Source organism: Ursus maritimus, unplaced genomic scaffold (assembly GCF_017311325.1).
Source record: "Ursus maritimus isolate PB19 unplaced genomic scaffold, ASM1731132v1 scaffold_17, whole genome shotgun sequence".
NCBI lineage: Eukaryota > Metazoa > Chordata > Mammalia > Carnivora > Ursidae > Ursus > Ursus maritimus.
Genome location: NW_024424119.1, coordinates 51,942,843 through 51,963,424, shown reverse-complemented (window position 1 = coordinate 51,963,424; position 20,582 = coordinate 51,942,843). Strand labels below are relative to the sequence as shown.

General features: G+C 44.9%; 1 protein-coding gene across 5 annotated transcripts in view; it reads right to left on the bottom strand.

Annotated features, from left to right (window-relative positions):
* The window catches only part of RALGPS1 (Ral GEF with PH domain and SH3 binding motif 1), a 252,288-nt gene that overhangs the window by 150,304 nt on the left and 81,402 nt on the right, over window positions 1–20,582 (bottom strand). For all 5 annotated transcript variants that reach the window (XM_040631909.1, XM_008698750.2, XM_008698752.2 and 2 more), the window contains 2 exons: window positions 20,220–20,312; window positions 5,327–5,453 (listed from right to left, as the gene is read on the bottom strand). In XM_040631909.1, coding sequence (XP_040487843.1) covers window positions 5,327–5,453; window positions 20,220–20,312 — 220 coding nt within the window. The remainder of the gene's footprint in view (window positions 1–5,326; window positions 5,454–20,219; window positions 20,313–20,582) is intronic.

Here is a 20,582-nt window from a genome sequence, read left to right as displayed (position 1 = left end):
TTGAAGTAACTGGGAAGAAACTTTTTCAGACGGTCTTATTTTTAAAATGTAGTAAGTTTTTCCCTCAGTGTTTTTTAAATTACATTTCACGAGAAACAGTGCGCCAAAGTACGGCCAGCTGGCCCTAAAATTTGCATGCAAAGGAGCTGGAAGACACGCGCACGGTTATTAACACCGGCTAGCGCTATGTGAGGGCGCCTTTACAGGGAGCGGGGGACACCGAGTGAACAGTCCTGGACAGTCCCAGGAAACCAGTTAGCACAGAACCTTCCACAGGCGTTTAAGAGACTCGTTACAAAAATAAACCCCATTCTTGCCATTAGAGGCAAGTATCTGCTGGAAGCGTCCAAGGTCTCTCGCAACAGAGGCAACAAAGCAGCAGGAAATATCAGGAACTGACCTGAAGTCCCTCCCAGAGAATAATTCCCTCTCCCTGAGGGAAAGACCTACAGTGAGGATTTTGCCAAGGGAAAAAGAAATGGTTTCAGACATTTTTTCCTATATTGTACTTTCCAGGAATTATGTAACTATTCCCCCTTCAATAAACAAATCCAGTCCTGGGACAGGTTGGGTTTCCAGGAGGAAGCAGTACTGAAACCACAACCTGGATGTGGGCAGGGTCTGTCCACAGTGATCAGATGGGCAGGTAGGGCCCCAACTGCCCTCAGGACGATGGGCCCACTAAGCTTCAGAATGGGATCTTGCTGCCTTCTTTTTAATGAAACTGAGGCATCCCCCACGCTAAACCCTCACACACAGTCCTGAGAACAGAAAGCATGTTGGCGTCATCGCCTGTTCTCTCCCTCTTGCTGGTGTGTGTCAGGAGTCGTTCTGCATGGGCATGAGAAATGCAGCCCAGCCGGCTGAGGGGGAAGGGAAATCACCGTCAGCCTGGAAACACGGAGCAGGGCAGCCAAGCCGGGGCTCTCAGAGGTAGAAGCAGGAGCGCTGAGCCACACCGAGGCCTACACAGAGCCTCTCCACTACCTAATTCCAGGAAGAGGCAGCTGAGATGAGGCCGTCAAGGACAAGGAGGGCCACGGCTCCAGAAACTCAGGGCTGGAACAGGCTACGTGTCCACTGCAAGGGCAGACCTCTCCACGGGCCTGACAAGAGCCGTCGGGTGACACACGAGGGGCCTGTGGCCAGTGGCCTGAGGAAGTGACTCAGGAACTTGGTCTGATTACAAGGGACAGGGCTCAGAAAGGGGAGATGGTATTGGTCCACTTTGCCCTCAGAAGCCCCAGAACAGAGAATGTCGCAAGAAAGATTCAAGACAATTCATCCCACTTCATATAGTGTCTGATGGAGGACACCCACAAGTCATAAATGGCAGAGGACACACAGCTGGCAACTGCAAGGGAGGAACAGGAAAATAATGACCTGGACAGTAGAGGTGGGGCAGCAGGAGAGGGCAGTGTCAACAGCTTAGGGCTTATGGCCAGACCATGTGGGCCAAGTCCTGGCTCTGCCATTCTCTAGTTACGTGACCCTAGGCAACCTCTCGGTGCCTGCTGGCTTATTCACTGGGCCATTGTGAGTATTCATTGAGATAATGCCTAGCAGGGTGCCAGGCACAGAGAAAGCAGACAATAAACAGAAGCTCTCATGATCATTCTTAGGAACAGAGAAGAGGCCATCCTTAACCATCTGGGAGGGCCTCTGCTAGTTGACCCATTGGACCTGCACTAAGCAACCCTCACCCTCGTACTATCTCACTTTATCCCTCAGTTGATTAGCCTGGGGCAAAGTGGGAATGGGTCTGTGAGCTGTGTGTATCAACAGGCCCTCCCTCTGTAGATCTGAGATAGTGATTTGCGTGTCAAGTAGAAAGATACTGTAGTAAACCATAAGAGAAGAACAAGGAAAGAAGAAAAAGGCATAAACAAGAAAGCGCAGACTGATGTTTGGTTCAATAATATGGCATACGGGGCGCCTGGGTGGCACAGCGGTTAAGCGTCTGCCTTTGGCTCAGGGTATAATCCAGGCGTTCTGGGATCGAGCCCCACATCAGGCTCCTCCGCTATGAGCCTACTTCTTCCTCTCCCACTCCCCCTGCTTGTGTTCCCTCTCTCGATGGCTGTCTCTATCTCTGTCAAATAAAATAAAATCTTTAAAAAATAATAATAATATGGCATACGACTGAACGAACGTGAAAGAGTACTCCCCTCCTAAAATGCAAGGACTCTCATATTGGGTCCAACTCAGTGCAGTCTTCACACTTAAAGCAATCTAAAATATTCAAACCTAAAATATAGGCAAAGGTTTAGAAAATAAACGCAAATGAGAAATAAAACAGATTTCACAGAATTAATATCAGACAGAAGTAAACGCAATTAACAAACAGAATCAAGATCATTTTGTATGGGACACTTCACCATAAATTTTCAATTGTTATAAATCTCTATATACTAAATAATGTAGGCAGAAGCTATCAGAAATGCAAGGGAGTCCAACATATATTTCTGTTCTTGATAGACTAAGTTGTCACAAATTAATCATTTAAATACTCTAATGCAATCGTAAGAGTAATTTGAGAGATTTCACTTTCTTGTCCAGCACCCATGAAACATTTACAAACAATGATTTTATATTAAACCACAAGACAAATGTCAAACATCTTTTAAAACCTAGAAAGTATATATGCCACATATCCTAAGCCCATGTAAAAAAATTAGAGAGAAGACTACATTTTTAAAAACCAAAGCTGTTCCTAGCAGTGTGATCATGATAGCCAAAAAGTGAAACAATTCAAATGTCCATCAAATAAATAAATAAAATGTGGTGTTTCCACACGATGGAACATTATCTGACAATGCAAAGGAATGAAGTAGCGATTATGTTCCAACATGGATGAATCTTGGACACATGATACTAAAGGCGAAAAAGCCAGTCATAAAAGACCACATACTGTGCAATTAAATTTCTATGAAATGTCCAGAATAAGCAAATCTATGGAGACAGAAAGTAGACTGGCGATTGCCAAGGACTGGGGGTGAGGGCAGAAGAGAGCTGGCCAGAAAGAAAAGGGAGTGACCGCTAACGGGTGCGGGGTTTGTCTTTGGGATGATGAAAATGTTGCAAAATTGTGTTGATGGCTACACAACTGTGAATAGACTGAAAAAACCACTGAACTGGACACTCTAAATGGATGGGACATAAATTCTATCTCTATAAAACCATTTGAAAACAAGAAGAATATTCAAGCCCTTAAAAATTAAAAAACCATTACCTTATTACATGGATAAAAGAAAAACTGAAACTATAATCACAGAACACTTAAAGAATATCACTGAGAACACTGTATCACAAAACATGTAGCAGCAATCAGAGCGAAATGTACGCCCTTGACTGTTTTCCAAATTAAAGTGGAGAGAGTAATATTTATGCAAATGAGCCAATAATACAACCAAAGTAGTTAACAGAAATAACAAAACAATGTAAGGAAAACAGGAGAAATGAACTATAAAAGATAAAAGCAGAAATTCCATATTTCATCAAATATAGGACATCATTCTGAAACACACAGTTATCTTATGTATAACTAAGAAAAACCACTGCCAATTAAACAACATCACAGTGCTTTGTTTGCCATCAATTGAAAGATGCACCCCAACTTCAGAGGTGCTCAAGTGTGGAGACAAAAAGTACATCTTAGGATGACAGAACATAGTAAACTAGAAAGCAGAAGGCCAACGCAACTGATAAATAACGAAGTCTAATGCTCTGGGAAGACCAACAGACATACCTCTGACAAAGCAAATGAAAAAAAAGAAAGAGAAAACAAAAATGCAAACTATCAGGAATGCAAAGCAAATACAAGATGCATACATAGGAGGCTAAAATTTATAGGAGAACATTACATAAACCATGGTCACAGAAAACTAAATGAGGAAAAGAACTCTATGCAAATAATTTCGAAAACTTGGGTCAAGTGGACAATTTTCTACGAAAATTATATTTCCCAAATTGACTTTAAAAGAATTTGAAAGCAGCGGCGCCTGGGTGACTCAGTTAAGCATCCGACTCTTGATTTCGGCTCAGGTCATGATCTCAGGGTCGTGGGATCTCTGGGCATGGAACCTCCTTAAGATTCTCCCTCTCCCTCTGCCCTTCCCCCTATATTCATGCTCTCTCTCTCTCTCTTTCTCTCAAAAAAAAAAAAAAAAAAGGAATTAGAAAACAATGTTCATGGAGGACATTTGCAAGTTGTCAAAAATGTGCCTCCAAGAAATTAACACTAGATCTCTGAAAATATTAGGGAGCCACTTCTATAAAACCTTAATTTTCCTATTATTAGTACTACTTTTAGGTCATAAAAAGACAAAATTTTTTCATAAAATTAGTATAACCATGAAATCCAAACTACAAGAAGCATTTTTCACCTATCAAATTGGCAAAGAAAAAAAAAGGAGAGCAAGGAAAAGAAAAAAAACCACACAGACGAAAATACACAGTATTTGTTTACATGGGAAAAAACAGATTTTATCCCCTTGCAATGAAAATATAAGCTCCTACAGCCTCTATGGAGAGCTTTTTGAAAACGTCCATAAAAAGGCAAAATTCTGCACATGTTTTGACCCAATAATCACACTTCTAAGAACTTATTGTAAGGGAATAATCATAACCATATGCAAGAGGTTTTTGCAATAAGGATGCTCACTGCAATATTTTAACAACAAAAATGTTGAGTCATCCTAAATGTCAATGTTAACAAATTCAAGTTTGGCAAATCCATGCAATGGGGTTGAGATGTAGTATAGAAACATAGGTAATAACATTAAATGTTCATTATAAATATGGATTTTTATATCCACTCAAATGAAAGGATATGATGCAAAACACTGATTATATCTATGTGGGGTGACAAATGATATTAATTTTCTTCTCCTAATCCTTTACAATGACCATGTATTACTTTCTAATCAGAAAAATCAATAATCATTAAAATTTTGCTGGTACAAACCTTATAAAATAGATTAATAATGCCCAGAGCAGAGGAGTTTTGGCCTGAGTTCCCCTCGTTCAAGAGGCTGTGGATGAACCAGTAAAAGTCTTGTGACCCTTCTGGGCTGTAGGCTGGGGAGACTTGTGATTCACAGGTTACTTACATAAGAAGTACAATATCCCTTGTTTCAAGGCCCTCAGTGAGGTTCCCATGCTTGGGAAGTATCGAAGGCCTGTTCCAATCCGAGGAGCTAACCAATTACCTCTTTATCCATGGCCCATGCTGCTTCTGGAAATTTCTCAACTAGAAACTGTAAAAACATCTTACTTGGCACTCAGCAGGTTTCTTAATAAATAATAAGCCAATTTAGATTCCTACCTAGATAGGGAATACTGGGGACCATCTTCAGGCTTCGGATATATTCCCGGGTCCGCTTGTAATTATCTTCTTTAGACATCAGGTAGTCCAATTTCTCAAAGGTGGTCTTGTCTTTTCGATTCAGAAGCTGAAGTGAGAAGAAAATACAGAGTATGAGAGACAAGAGAAATAAACCAGAAGAAACTGGGGGGGGGGGAGGCTAACTGTGCACAAAGAGGGAAATGTCCTAAATGACATGTCTGTAGTGTACCAAGTCCTGGGCACAACTGAAGATTTTAAGAGGCTGTTGCCTGTAGAGATGAAAGTTTCACGGCCTCGATTTTGTCATTTTTCACAGAATCTCACACTTGGAAGATGTCCTCCAAAGCTGTGTAGTCCACAATTCTCAATGATGCCACAACACCCTCACAGTACCTGCCTCCAAGGGCGCACAGACCCTGCAAAGGCAGGGGCTCACAGAGGGAAGCCCATTCCAGGAGAAAGGTCCCCCAGAGTCTCTACAGCGCTACACCAGGTCTCTCCCTGGGTCCACAGCTTCTTGCTCCTTCCTCACCATCTTCCCCACTGCTGAAGGCCCCAGGAAATTTGACACGGTCCACTCGTGTGTGTTGAGCCCACAGCCAGGCCGCCTCTCCAATCTAGGCTATCCCAGACTCCCTGCAGTTTATAGCTGTGTTGTATTTATACTGGGAACAGTATTTTAATCCAAAGACACGGAGCTTCTTTGCCATACGCAGCCATCTACGGGGTGGCTTAGTTAAGCAAAGACAGGCTGAGCAGGTACCCACAGCCACAGTATATAAAGATCCTTTATGACTGAGCTCTCCAGTATGGAAATCTTGGTCACCAGGGAAGGGATGGTCATTGTACATAAGGTGCCTTCTTAGAAGGAAGGAATGGAAATCTGAACTTCTGGTTTTCCAGACTTGATGATAAGGACTCGTGTTGTGGTTGTCAAGACCCAGTGCCAGGAAATGGCAATAAGGCTCCTTCAATAAAATGGCTTTGAGGAAAGGAGTCTAGGCAGGGAGACCTGGCTTCTTAAGAGGATTTGGGGGGGGGTCACTCGGAGAGGGCTGGCTTTGACCCAGCATGTGGCTGGTGTTGGGAGCTTCCTCAATTTCAGCTTCCAGAACCCAGTGCCTCCAGGATTTGAGATCAATGGCTGAGCCCAGCAGGATCTATGGGGTATCGCTGGTCAAGCTTGGTTTTGCGGCCCTGATGGTCAATACAAGGATGTGGGCCTATAGCCCTGCCACATCCATCAGCCAGTGTTCAACTGCCCCATCATGCAGCATGGAGAAGTGGGACAGTCACTGTCCAGCACCAGGGGAAGCAGGCCTTTTATACTCAAGTAATCCCTTTGGTTTAGTACAAATACAGTGCAGTTCCTAGGACCTGGGTCTGCAAATCCCAGACTCAGGCCACGTCTAGTGCACCAGAGAGCCCAAACTGCTCGGGGCAGGCCCTGCCCACTTCCTTGATCCTCGGCCTCCAGAGTCACAGAGGATGCAGCCGTATGAAGGCCCAGCTAAGCAGTGACAGCTTAAGGACTTCAGGGAAGGAGGCAAAAGAATTAGCTGAAAAAAAAGGTCCCAGTGCTGAAGAAGTTCGAAAATAAACAGCAAGCTTTTTCCCCCCACTGAGAAATTCAGGACACATGAAAGCAGAGATGCTACACAGACGCTAGGGACATGGCTGCTTAACTGGCTTGCAACTCTGAAGCTGCTACTCACTATCTCGTGAACAAATAAATGCACAGGAAATAACACGACCTCCCATTCGCTTTTTGTCTACCATAATGTACACCTCATCTGATCTTTACAAAGCCCAGCGACACAGACGAAGCCAGAACCAGCAGGTTCAACATCACAGAGATCAAGCGACCGGCCTGAGAATCCTTGGGGAATGCCACTCAATAGAGGAGAGGGACGTATATTATAGCAGCGAGGTAAGCAAATAGAGACCAAGAATCCAGACAAATAAATCAATTATGGTCAAGGAAGGCATCAAGGAAAGCTCTACAGAGAGAGGAGCATTTGAAATGAACATTTAAGGATGAGAAATTCACTACAGAACAACATACACCCAGATCAGAACCAGATATCTAGCTGTGAACTGCCCCATTGTAGAGCTGAGCACACTCCTCACTCTGCTGGCCAGGACGTCATTTCTCTACTAAATGCAACCTAGAACCCCACTGAATTCTTTGGCAATCACCCATGTTCATGCAGCAGTCAAACAAATCCCTGTTATCTTTGCACACTGCAGCCGAGCCATGCTGCCATCCAATGCTCCCACCACTGGTTCCCTGGACCCAGCGGGGGATTGCCCATGTCCCCCTGTCCAGGTCCAGCCTACCTGCCTATCCTGTCAAGTGCCTCTATGCATGGTACCGCAGAGGTGATCAGCCTGTCGTCTATGTCCTGGATATGGACAGATGGATATAATCAGGCCAATATGAAGTTAGAGGCCTGAGGGATGTTCCTGAAAATCACCCTGTACATTGACTTCAAACCAACAACTGGGGTTCTTTAGCAGAGTGAGACAACCAAAGGTAGCCACATTTGCATGCTTCCTAAATTTAAAACCAGGCTTCTCCAGGTCATACCCCCCCTGTTAACCTTGCCTCTGTACACATACTTCCTACCAACCCCCTCACCACGCCTCCCCCACCCCTACCATCTACACACATTCACAGACATTCAGAAGGGCTGGATCTGGTTAACTTCACTCATCTAATCCATTCTGTGCCCACAAATGAAATTCAGGATGGCATCTGATTACTGAGTAGTAATGCAAAGGATGCCAGAAGACCGAGAACATCCATTTCCCATGCATGTATTTGAAATCTACTTGAGAACTTCCTCTAGCAAAATAAAGGAATAAACCAAATACAGGAAGATATGGGATACAGGAAACAGTGGCTCCAATCCAGGAGTAGTAAATGGAGGCTCTGGGATGACAGATGAACAACCACCCTTCAGAACGACTGGTTCACATAGTATCAGCCCTGGAAGAGATGTCTCCAGAGAAAGAGAAGGCTCAGTAGAAAACCTGATAGGACAGATGTTTGGGGGAGGAAACAGATCTATTTATTATACATAATAAAAAATTAAAATAAATAAAATGCTTTTAAGATTTTACATATTATGCAAAAGTCTCACACTATAAAATAAGTTTATTATATATAATAAATAATCTAAAATTATATTAATTATATATATATAGTTGAACCTTGAGCAACGCAGGGGTTAGGGAGCTGACCACCTACACAGTCAAAAATCCACATATAACTTTTAACTCCCCAAAAACTTAACTACTAACACCCTATTGTTGACCAGAAGCCTTACTGACAATATAAACAATTAACGCATATTTTGTATATGTATCATATACTGTATTCATACAGTAAAGAAAGCTAGAGAAAAGAAAACATTAAGAAAATCATAAAGAAGAGAAAATACATAAACAGCATCGTACTATATTTATCGAAAAAATTCTGTATGTAAGTGGACACACGCAGTTCAAACCCATGTTGTTCAAGGGTCAACTGTGTTATATAAAAATCTGGTAAAATATGCATAATGATATTGTATATATGTATGTGTGTATGTATCTACCAGACATACCATCTATCTACCAGATATTATACATATATCATGTAACATATATTCACTATTATACATTAGATATACTATAATACTGTAATATATATGATATACTATAATATTATATTATAATTATATAACACTATAATACTATATTATGTAACATTATATATTTTATCTGGTAGATAGATGGTAGTTAGAATAAGAATTTTTTTTTAAGGGAATCAGAAATTCCAGGGAAACAAAAAGGTGTTTCAGGAAGGACACGTTACTCATAGTTTACTAGTTGACTATACAGAGAACCGTATTCACACATTCCTAGTAACTAAAACACTGACTACTCCTTTAACAAAAGTGATTTAACTATAGTAACATGGATGCTTTGTTTTGTTTTTTTAAGTAGGTTCCATGCCCAGTGTGGAGCCCAACACAGGGCCTGAACTCACGACCCTGAGATGGACCTGAGCTGCAATTAAGGGTCAGATGCTTAACCAACTGAGCCACCCAGGTGCCCCAGTAACATGAGCGTTTTTGAAGACAGAAGGTAGTTCAGGAAAACTAAACCAACATCCACCATACAAAAAAATCACCAACTATAATCTAAAGCAAATGGGTCAAGAAATTGCACCAAAAGCACATTGGTGAAAATGTGACAGAAACTACCAGAAGAAACCACTAAGGAACTGGAAGTGGTTGCCCTTGGGGAATGGGATATGGAGGATGGATCAATGAGTCTTAATTGTTTCACTAAGCCTTTCTGTACTTAGTGATTTTTAAAATTAATGTGCCTGTATTGAGCTGAAAAAATTCTTTCAAGCCTTAATTTTTTAAATATAGAGTTTGTTTATTCAAAAAAATTAACAGCATTTATTCAAGCATGTTTTAAATTTTTATTACAACTAGAGCCATAAACTGAAAACCTCACACAAATTGAGGGTCCTTGAGATTTCAGACTTGAGGGAAGCCTCAGGAAGGAGCCATCAAAACCATATACAAGAAAATAAATTATTTGCCGCCAGAGTCAAACAGATACTGAAAGCATTCATGCTCAGGAAAAGACGTAAGAAAATAAGATCAAGGGGCGCCTCAGTGGCTCAGTCAGTTAGGCGTCTGTCTTTGGCTCAGGTCATGATCCCAGGGTCCTGGGATTGAGCCCTGCATGGGGTTCCCTGCTCAGCGGGGAGTCGGCTTCTCCCTCTCCTTCTGCCCCTCCCCCCCCCCCGCTCCTGTGCTTGCTCTCTCTCTCTCTCAAATACATAAATAAAATCTTTTAAAAAAGAAAGAAAGATAAGATCAGGAAAGAGTTCACTAACTATAACAGGCAACTTCACTTCTGGCAAAGCTGAAGCCATGAGGCACCCTGAGATTTCTTCCACAATATTAATAATGACTGGGGTTAGTTGTGCACTTACATGTGTCTCCCTCAGCAAACAGCAAATCCCACGAAGGCAGCAGCCATGCTGGCTCTGTTCACGCCACCATTCCCTAAATCTGATATGGCTCCCAAAACAGAGAGCGCATTGCCTGAGTATTTGTTGAATAAAAGAATGGAAAAACTAACAATGGTAACTTAAAAAATCCAAATCTTTGGAATATTATGAAAACTCCAGTAACTCTTGGGTAAAAGAAAAAAATAAAAGCCAGGATTATGGACTGTTTACAAACCACAAACAATGAGAAACCATATGTTAAGCTATGTGATGAGGCCAAAACTGTACTGAGAGGAAAATGCATGGTTTTAAACTCTTCAAATTAAACAAGTGAGAATATAAACGAACTAAACATTCAACTCAAGAAGCTAGGAAAATGCGTGGGCGGTAAGTAAGGGAAATCAATTAGTAAATAAAATTAGAAATTGATATGTTACTAAACAAAACTGAACGCCAAATCTACACAAATGATAACTAAACCCAATAACTACTTTTTATATCAACAAAACAGATAAACCCTCTCTACAAATAGGGCAAAAAGCAAAAATATACAACATTAGAATTGAGCAAGGGTCTGTGACCATAGACGCAAAGTACACTAGAATTACAAAGTAAAAATCAAGCCCCAGGATACTGATATTACCTAATTTTCATGATGCCTAGTGTCAGCTGCGTGGGATAAATGGGACTCAGAAACCACAGGGTCAAAAGCCAGGAAGATCACAAATCTTGGTCAAATAGGTTGCTTTTGGAAATTTCCCTTATCACACACACTCTGAGAACCTACATGTGGCAGTTGTATTTGACTAATGATGAAAACTTTCCTCATCTGGTAAATAGCTCAAATCTGGAAGCTGTCTCCATGGAGGGAAAAAGAAAAAGTCCCTCCAAATCGTCTTTATGAGGACACTGGTATCTTGTTCCCTCGCCTTGACAGAGTAACTTTTCTTGATACATGGAAATGCTTTCCAACAGAATAACATTTCTTGATACGTGGAAATGCTTTTCAACAAAGAGCCTGTTGCTCCAAATATGTTAAAACTGGCTCAAAATTCTAATTCAATTCCAGTGTCTACTGTTGGTATGGAAAGAATTTGTAGTGCTGTGGACATTCTATGGACCGATGGATTGCGCAGACTGAGTATGGAATGAGTACGGAGTAAAACAAGGGCACTTAGAAGAAGTCATTTTTACCTCTTTTGATTCAAACTATCAGTGTCTGAAAAATAAATAAGCTATAGTCACGTATCTAATGTAAACTATTTGCGACGGAGCCTGTCGTAAGTAAGATAAGGGAAACCTGTGACTTGGAAACTTCAGAGGTACCCGGGCTAGCTGTCTGTCCCTGTTTGTCTTTGACTAAGGCCTTCTGAAACTCTGTACGGATAGAGGTTAACTTGCGGAAAATGTAGTCATGTCCACAGACAGGCAAATTATGTCTCATGAAATGTCACTGATTATCACCCTGGGAATACCAGTTTTGTAGCCATTTTAAAAATTATTTTGGCATTCTGGGGTGCCTGGGTGGCTCAGCTGGTTAAGCGTCTGCCTTCAGCTCAGGTCCTGGAATCGAGTCCCGCATCAGGCTCCCTGCTCAGCAGGGAGCCTGCTTCTCCCTCTCCCTCTGCCACTCCGCCTGTTGTGTGCGCTCTCTCTCAAATGAATAAATAAAATCTTTTAAAAATTATTTTGGCATTCCTTAGGTAACTATGAAAGTATAGTATTCTGGATTCTCTTTTGATAATATGTTACTGGTTATAATATCTTACTCGTTCTCTCATTAATTAATGAGTTAAAATCTTTGGCAAGTATTCATTTTATATCTATATGAGTCATGAGTTGACCTTTTAAAAATATGATCCTTTAACAGTTTACATGCACACACACATATATATACATACATTCATGTGCATACATATGTAATATATAATCTTCTAGGACAATTTTTATGTGTTTCCAGTAAATTTGCTAAATTTTTAAAAATTCTGCTCATAGTAACCCAGGGAGACATTCTCACAAAGCCCCCAAACTAGAGCCAGAAGGCTGAGACTCATCCCCAAATCAAAGCCTACCAAGGGCCCATCCTGGCTCCAGAGTTGGTCTGGGTAGGTGAGTCAGTCAAGCATCAAATGTGTATCTCCACTTGTCCAACCTGGTTGAATAATGAAAATGGCTAGCTAAGATAGGAAGGGTCAGAAACAATATGAGAGGGCTCTGGAGAGAACAAACTCCATTATGGGAAGGAGGACCTTCAAGAAGAGGTGGTCAGAGAAACAGGTCTCTAAGGATTTCAACCAGCAGAGACAGGGCTGGAGAGGCCTTCAAGGCCAAAAAAAAAAAAAAAAAAAAAAAAAAAAAAAAAAAAAGCACAAACAGTGGCCTGGAGGTAGGAACACACATAGGGATGCTCAAGGGGGCAGCAGTTTGGCAGAAATGTGTTTTGGACAAGACTGGAAAGGTAGATGCACTCCTATATCTACTGCAGCATTATTCACAATAGCCAAGATATGGAAGCAACCTAAAAGTCCGTCAACAGACAAATGGATAAGGACAATGAGGTATTTATATACGATGGAATATTACGCAGCCATAAAAAAGGATGGGGTTGTGCCATCTGCGACATCATGGGTGGACCTACAGGGTGTTATGCCAAGTGAAATAAGTCAGATCGAGAAAGACAACGCCATGTGATTTTACTCAGAAACCGAATAAATAAACAAAGAAACAAAAAGCAGAATCAAACCTGTAAACACAGAGAACAAATTAATGGTTGCCACAGACAAGGGGGTTTGGGGGATAGGCACAATGGGTGAAGGGGGTGGGAGACACGGGTGTCCAGTTATGGAATGAATAAGTCACAGGAATAAAAGGCAGAGCATGAGGAATACAGTTAATGATACTGCAACGGTGTTATATGGTGACAGAGTAGCTACACTTGTGGAGAGCACAGCATAACGCACACACTTGTTGAATCACTACCGTGTACACCCGAAACTGTAACATTCTGTGTCTGCTACACTTAAAAAATAACAATAATTTTCAAAAGACTGGAAAGGTCATAGAGAGATGGAAACTTGCCACTTGGCAAAGTATGTTTCTAGCGTTGCCATTTGGAAACCACGGACACAGGATGACCATTTTGGCTACTTGTTCTACTGTCCCGATACTTCCGCTCAACTTGCAAATGGGGCACCAATCTCGAGTCACTCAGCACGAGCAGCAAATACTAATCAAAGGGGGAAAGAATGAGTTGCCTGTGGCCGTGTACAAACAGGAAATTCCTCTCGCCCACTCTTGCGTCTCTTCCGCACAGGACTTGGGCCACAGAGTGGCTGTGTTGCTGGTGGTGGCAGGTGCTCCACTGGCCACAGCGGAAAGGCGTATGGTTTGTTTTTTGAGGTCAGGAAGGACGTGTGAAGTAGGTATGGAACCTTTCAGTATTTGCTGCCATTGCCAAAATGCCTCTACTGTGTCCTCTACGCTCTGCAGCAGGCTCACTACCTGTGAGCATTCTTTAAGTACCACACTACCAAATACAAGTCCCCCCCAAAAAAAAACACCCGAGACATACCAATCCTCTTATCTGTTTTTCCTGTTGGTACACGGCCACAAGCAGCTCATTCTTCCCCCTTTGATTAGTATTTGCTGCTCATGCTGAGCGACTCGAGATCGGTGCTCCGTTTGCAAGTTGAGGGGAAGTATCGGGAGAGTAGAACAAGTAGCCAAAATGGTCATCATATGTCCGTGGTTTCCAAATGGCAACGCTAAAAACATACTTCGCTCTGCATCTCCGCTGACTCTCAGGGATCGCCGGAGTCCAGGGTTAGGAATCCAAATGATAGTTAAAAATTGGCTGACTAATATACGCATTATTATAAAACTGGGGGTGGTGAGTGAATGTTCAAATGGCAGGTTAAAAAGAACGGCACCAAAAGGGTTATATCAGAACTTCCCGCTTCGCAGCAGTGGTGGGCGCAGAGCCCGCAACCAAGCAAGGGGCAGGGGAGTACGAAAAACGGTCTTTGATCAGGAAAGTGAAGACACTGGAGCTCTTCCGGGGCGATCACTCCAGCAGTGGTGTGAGGAATGGCCAGAGAGACCAGGGGCAAGGAGAGTAGCCCAAAGATAGTGATGATCTCAGGTCAGAGGTAACTGGGCCTGGCTTACTTGAGAACAGTCAAGAAGAGTCAAAAATAATGCTAACAACAGTAACAGCCGCAACAAATACTCACCCAACACACTTCCGACGTGCCCGACACAGTTCTCAACATTTTCTCATGTATTTACTTGTTTAATCCCTACCATAGAGGTAGGTCCGAGGGTGAGCCTGGGTATCTGATTCAGGAGCCTATGCTCTTAATCGCCATGGGACATACTGCCCCTCACTGCCTGGCCTACGGTCCCCACACTAATTCAGGTCTTGCGTACTCAGACCCCATAGCTGCCTGAGGTACAGGCTGGGGTGACAGTCTCCCATAGGTGACTTTTTTTACTCATGCTTTCATGGTGCTCCCCCAGGCTGGACAGAGATGTTCTGATGGGTGACACTTGAGGGTTTTCGGGTTCCTATGGGTAGCTGAGTTCCAGCCCCCCATGTGCATGGGGCCTGCAACCTGGACCCTCCACCCATGTGCACAGGAGAACCCTAGTGCCAGCTGCAAAGCCGACGCACAGCGGTTTCTTTTCAACTGTGCTCACGGTGCTGACTCTGAGAGCACGCTTTATTTCTAGCACATGGTGACTTCCCTTTCTTGGCTTCTGGTTTCGGCTTTGCATCTTGGTTTTTAATTTGGTTGTATTTTATCCAGCATTTATTTGTGTTTGTGTGTTTGGAGCAGGCAATCGGGAAGGAGGGGCTTATTCCCTGTCAGCTCCGTCTACCATATTGCCTCAACGTCCAAAACACAATCTGCTAAGAGAGTCTTCTGGCATTCACGATCACTTCCTGGAAACCAAAGCTTGATTTCAGACATGCCAAGCGTGAGCTGTCAAAGGAACATGCAAGCAGAGGGCTGTGCGGAGCAGGCGTGGGAACGTGGGTCTAGGGCTGCAGAAGGAGGCTGAGTGTGAGCTGAGGAGACAGCCTCCACTGGGCACAGAAGTGATGGTGAAGCTCTCCGTGCTGTTGGATCCCCAAGGGACAGGAAGCGGATGGGAGGGCGGGAATTGGGGTCAGAGCCTCGCAGAACACTTCCATCCAGTGGGCGAGAGGAACAAAAGCAGTTAGGGAGGAGCCAGCTGTCAGAACAGTGAGAAGAGGACTAAGCCAAGGGACGGAGATTTTTCAAGAAGGGGGTGATGAGGTGTCCAATGTTGTGGCAACATAAGGAAGGTGAGGGTGAAAATGTCAGCACAGTTCATGACTGGGACCTTCTGAGAAGCAACGCAGGCATGGCTATGAGGAAGGACAGGGGAATGGGTAATCGGAGGCGCAAACATCGGTTTCCTCTGCCCTCCATATCCTCACCGCCTCACCCATCTTGCCTCCTACTGAGCCAAAGCTCAGGAAAGCCTGAAAGAGGCAGCCCATGCCCATCACCACCTTCTCAACAACATCAGACACAGGGAGCAGAGGCACTTCCTGAATAAAAGACTCACAAGCCCGAAATATGTGAATGCCACACATCTGCCTTCTCAGGACATTTGCAAAGTGGCTGTTCTCCAAAATGCTTGATGACCCCGTGCCCCCAGGTGTCTGAAGTGAGAGCCCCACTACCAGGAGGTTCCCTTTCCAGGTCCGCACCCTGCAGACCAGGCCGCCTGGCCCAGTGGCTATGAATTCCCCCTGCCGCTGCCGATGAGTCAAACTGCCTGGATCAATTCAGCAGAGGAGAGAAAATCATGATAGGAACATGCAGAGAGCCAGCAGAGCGTGTGTGTGTGTGTGTGTGTGTGTGTGTGTGTGTGTGTGTGTGTAGCACATGACTATAATTACTGTAAAGAGTGACTCACCCAAACTCCAGGAATTCCATACCCCCAGGTCACTCGTGAGTAAGTCAGCCTCCTCCTGGGACCACTCTGATCAGAGAAAAGGCTCCACCATCATCCTAGCTGCTCAGGCCCCAAACCTAGAAATCCTCTTCATTCCTATCTTTTCCTCCTCTCCAACATCCCACCACACAATCTGCCAGGTCTGCCCTCAGAATGGCTCCCCTATCGGTCTCCTCCTCTCCTGTGTCCTGTCACCCCCCCATCCCAACCAATACCACCTCACTCCTGGATACTGCCTGACCTCCGGACCAGGCCCCATTTCCCATCTTGACCCCCTGCACTCCCGCTTAGCTTGTTTTCCACACAGTAGCAACAGTAATTTAAAAAACAAAAACCGAAAAGCAGCTGTAAGCCAGATCATGTCCGGCTCCGTGCACTTGAAATAGAACCTAACTCCTGTCCTGGGCTGTAAGCCCTTTGCGGCGGGCCCGTTGCCCATCCACGGCATCTTGTATCAATCTCCTCCTGGCCCACAGTGCCCCTGCCACACTGGCTCGGAGTTTCTGGATGGCACCAAGTTTCTGCCCACTGTGGGTCTTTGCACTGGCTGTATGCTGATCCTGGCACGGCCGGCTCCCTGTGTCACTCAGGCCTCAACTTAACGCAGTCTTCCTTCTCAGAAAGACCTTCCCTGAAGCCCCATGCTCCAGCAAACCCCAGTCATCCTCTCTCACACCCTCCTGTCTTGGTCTCCTGTGTTACTCCCATTCCCATCGGACAGTTCTTCGCTCACTGCTTCACACACTTAAGAACGTTTATCCATCACTTCTTATACCAGCAAGCCGGGACATGTGTTTATCCTCCCTCAATAATGTGTCTGTCTCCTCCGAACAACACAAAAGCCCATAAAGACAGGGCCCTTGACCGTAGCCTCAAGGCCTGGCATGGAGGAAGCATTCGGTAAATATTTGATTTGCAGAATGAATATGAGCCGCACGGTAGCACATACTCAGGAAACCAGAATTGACCGATTCTGTCTTGCTCACGTCGCATGGCCTTGAGGCAGCCAGTACTCCCAAGAGGCCCCAGTGCTGGGATGAATCAGACCCTGCCTGTGCTTTTCCAGGCCAGCAGAAGGTGACTCCCTCCCTGTTTGCACATGAGCCAGCATTTATTAGGGCCTACTATGTGGGAGCCTGTCCTCAGTGTCAGTCTCCAACCCATCCCAACCCACTCAGCTGCTGGCACTCCGCAGTCAGCCATGGACAGCTCAACGGGCTGCCCTGCCCTACAGCTAATGACCAACTGGCCCTCACTGGAGCTCATCCATGGTGCAACCAAGTAGCAGGTCTCCGCCCACACCCATAACTCCCTTCTGTCCAGGTTTCCCAGATATCCAGGGTTTCAGTGCCACCCAGGGACAGCACTCGAGGAGCGAGTCACACCCTGCCCCTGAGGGCCCGAGTGTCAGCCTCACTTCCCAATGTGTGTGCCTATTTCTCTCTGCCCTGTGCTCAGCCGGATTCCGACATCAGGCTCCATCACCGACCAGCCATCGAGCGCACTGGCCGAGAACATGGACTGTGTCGCCAGTCAGGCAAGGCTGCATCACACCAGCGCTGGCAATTGCCAGCCCTGGGATCTCTGTCGGGCCACTGCACCTCAGTTTCCTTCTCTAAAAAATGAAGACTCTAGGGACACCTGGGTGGCGCAGTCAGTTAAAGTGTCCGACTCTTGGTTTCGGCTCAGGTCGATCTCAGGGTCATGAGACAGAGCCCCACGTCAGGCTCTGCGCTCAGTGCAGTCTGCGTGGGTTTCTCTCTCCCTTCCCTTTGCCCTCCCCACCTCCTCCTCTCTCTCTAAAAATAAATAAATCCTTTTTTTAAAAATGACGACTACAAAAGCACTGACCCTCTGGGCTGCTACGGCAGGGCCGCCTATGCTCCTGCTCCCCCTTGCTCTGTGGGCCCGTGAGGTCTCCCCAGTACCAGGTCAATGGAAAGGTGGGGAGAAGGGACACAGCTCTGTTTTGGCAATATTTCTACGGCTAAACCCATTACCAGAAATAATAGCAAATGAAGAATCAGATTCAGCACAACAGACATAGGCGATCTAAACCACAAGCCTATACTCGGCTGGACACCAGGGATACAAAGAAGAATCAGACCTCATCATGAAAGAAGGCAGTCTGAGGGAGAGGAAGACCTGTCAACAAAACCACAGAGCAGATGTGCTGTGTGCTTGTAATGACAGGTGTGGAGAGAGTGTCAGGAAGGGACGCAGCTGCCGATTCCGCTGGGCTGGGGTGATCTGGATGAAGGTGAAAAAGGATGAATTTGGCCCCGTCCATTTCTCCACGCTCTGTGCCAACCACTGTCCTAGGGTCAACAGGACAGGTGGGCGAGAGGGGGCCTGCGAGACTCCCTGGCTGCCCTTACCAATGACACAGTTTCTGCGGGTCATGGAGAGTCACCACATAGCTGACAGGGAGGTCTGTGCACGCCGAGATTTGTAATTCATCTCTCTGAGTCCGCACATGGCTCCCAGCAGCCCAAGAAACAAGAACTGCATCTAAATAATGGAAAATTCATTTGAAAAAGACTCTGTAGGCAACTTTTGAAAAAAGCCTCATGGCTCAGATGGACTCAGGGACTCACAGGTCTGGCAACGACGGGAAAGACCAGTGGCTTCCAAACTTGCTTTCAAGCTCTCAAGCCACTGCCGAGCTGAAATCCACCCAGGAGCCCAGGACATCAAACTGCAGCAAACAGAGTTGCTCTGCTGGAAACAGTGCCGAGGTGTCTACTCGGCACCTCCCTCCTCTCCCCCAGCCCTGGTGGCCCTCAAGCAGCTCCAAGGAACCCTTGGGGCTCCACGAAGCAATGACACAAAACCACTCATCTAGGCCAACCTCTGAGTCGATAGAGGGAAACAAGTCCCACCGAAGTCATGCTCTGAACAGCGGCTGAACACAAACCCAGTTTCTGACTCCAGGCTAAGATGTCTCGCTCCACTTTGCTAGGGCTAGGTCTATGGAAAACAGCAATTTAAAAAAACAAGGCTCATTTCTGATCACCTACAACATAATCCCTAAGTGTTTTAAAGGCCCCTGAATTAGCCAAGTATGAAACTGAGCCCAGCCCCACAGACTGGCAGAAAGAAGTTCGGAAATGAGTTGCAGAAGCACAGCTGACAATTTCATATAGTTTCCTTCAGTTCCGTGGGACATAAACAGGTCTTGAAAGGCTTGGGCTGTGTGGCTGTGGGAGAGACCCTGGACCAGGCGGGCCAGGAGGTGAATGCTAACGAGCTATGGAAATAGCAATTACTTCCCCCATGTCAGGCACTGCGCCAAGCTAAGGAGGATAAAGAGGTCTGAGATATTTTTAAAGTATTTTTACAGCAGAAAAACTTTCCTACAGACTCAATTATATAACTATCAGACTCCACCTCTGAGCTGAAATTATCCATGGCCTTCAGGAATAAAAACAAAACAAAACCCCACTTCTCTCTACATGAGGGCCACAGGTCTCTCCAGAGAGCCTTGTAGCTATATGGCCAGCAACCCAGGGTAGCTGCGAATCATCAGCCCAGAGACCTTCCTAAGGGCAATTCGGAGCCTGTCAGAGAAGAATGCCAGCCAAGTGGAGGGCAGAAGTCATGTCACTGACCCAGCCTCTACATGTAACCTTATGGGTCCAGGAAGGTCCACTCGAGGGAGCTCTGGCCTCAGCCATGTTGTATCCTCACAGCTTCCTCATCCCAAAATGGGGCTGCGCTCCCTGAAGGAGACAGGATGTCCAGGGAACCCACGGTAATCCTCTGTGACCAGCAAAGGGCAGAGAGAGTAAGCCTTCGGGGGCTTCACCACTGAAGAACTTCACCGTGAAACAAGAGCCAAAATCAAAGGAATTAACTTACAGCCCAGGTTTTTGTCAGCCTGAAGATGGGTGCACTTTGTAATGCTGATACCACGGACATGAGAGAATGAAGGTTGTTGAGTTCTAGAAGTTTCTGAAAAAAGATATGGAATAGATTATTTTGCTGCTACAAACAACAGAACAAAAACATGCTCAAGTGTTACCAAATGTTGTCATATTCATGAAATTCAATTATACTTAAAAATATCTCATGTAGAAAATATAGTTCTATGGAGTTCATAGAAACCATATGCTCTTTCGCTTTCAAATCGTCAAAAGGTGATTCTGCATCTCAAACACTTGCAAAATTTTGTAAGCTGACTAGTCTGGTTGCTGGACAGAACCATGGTGCGGGATATGGTTT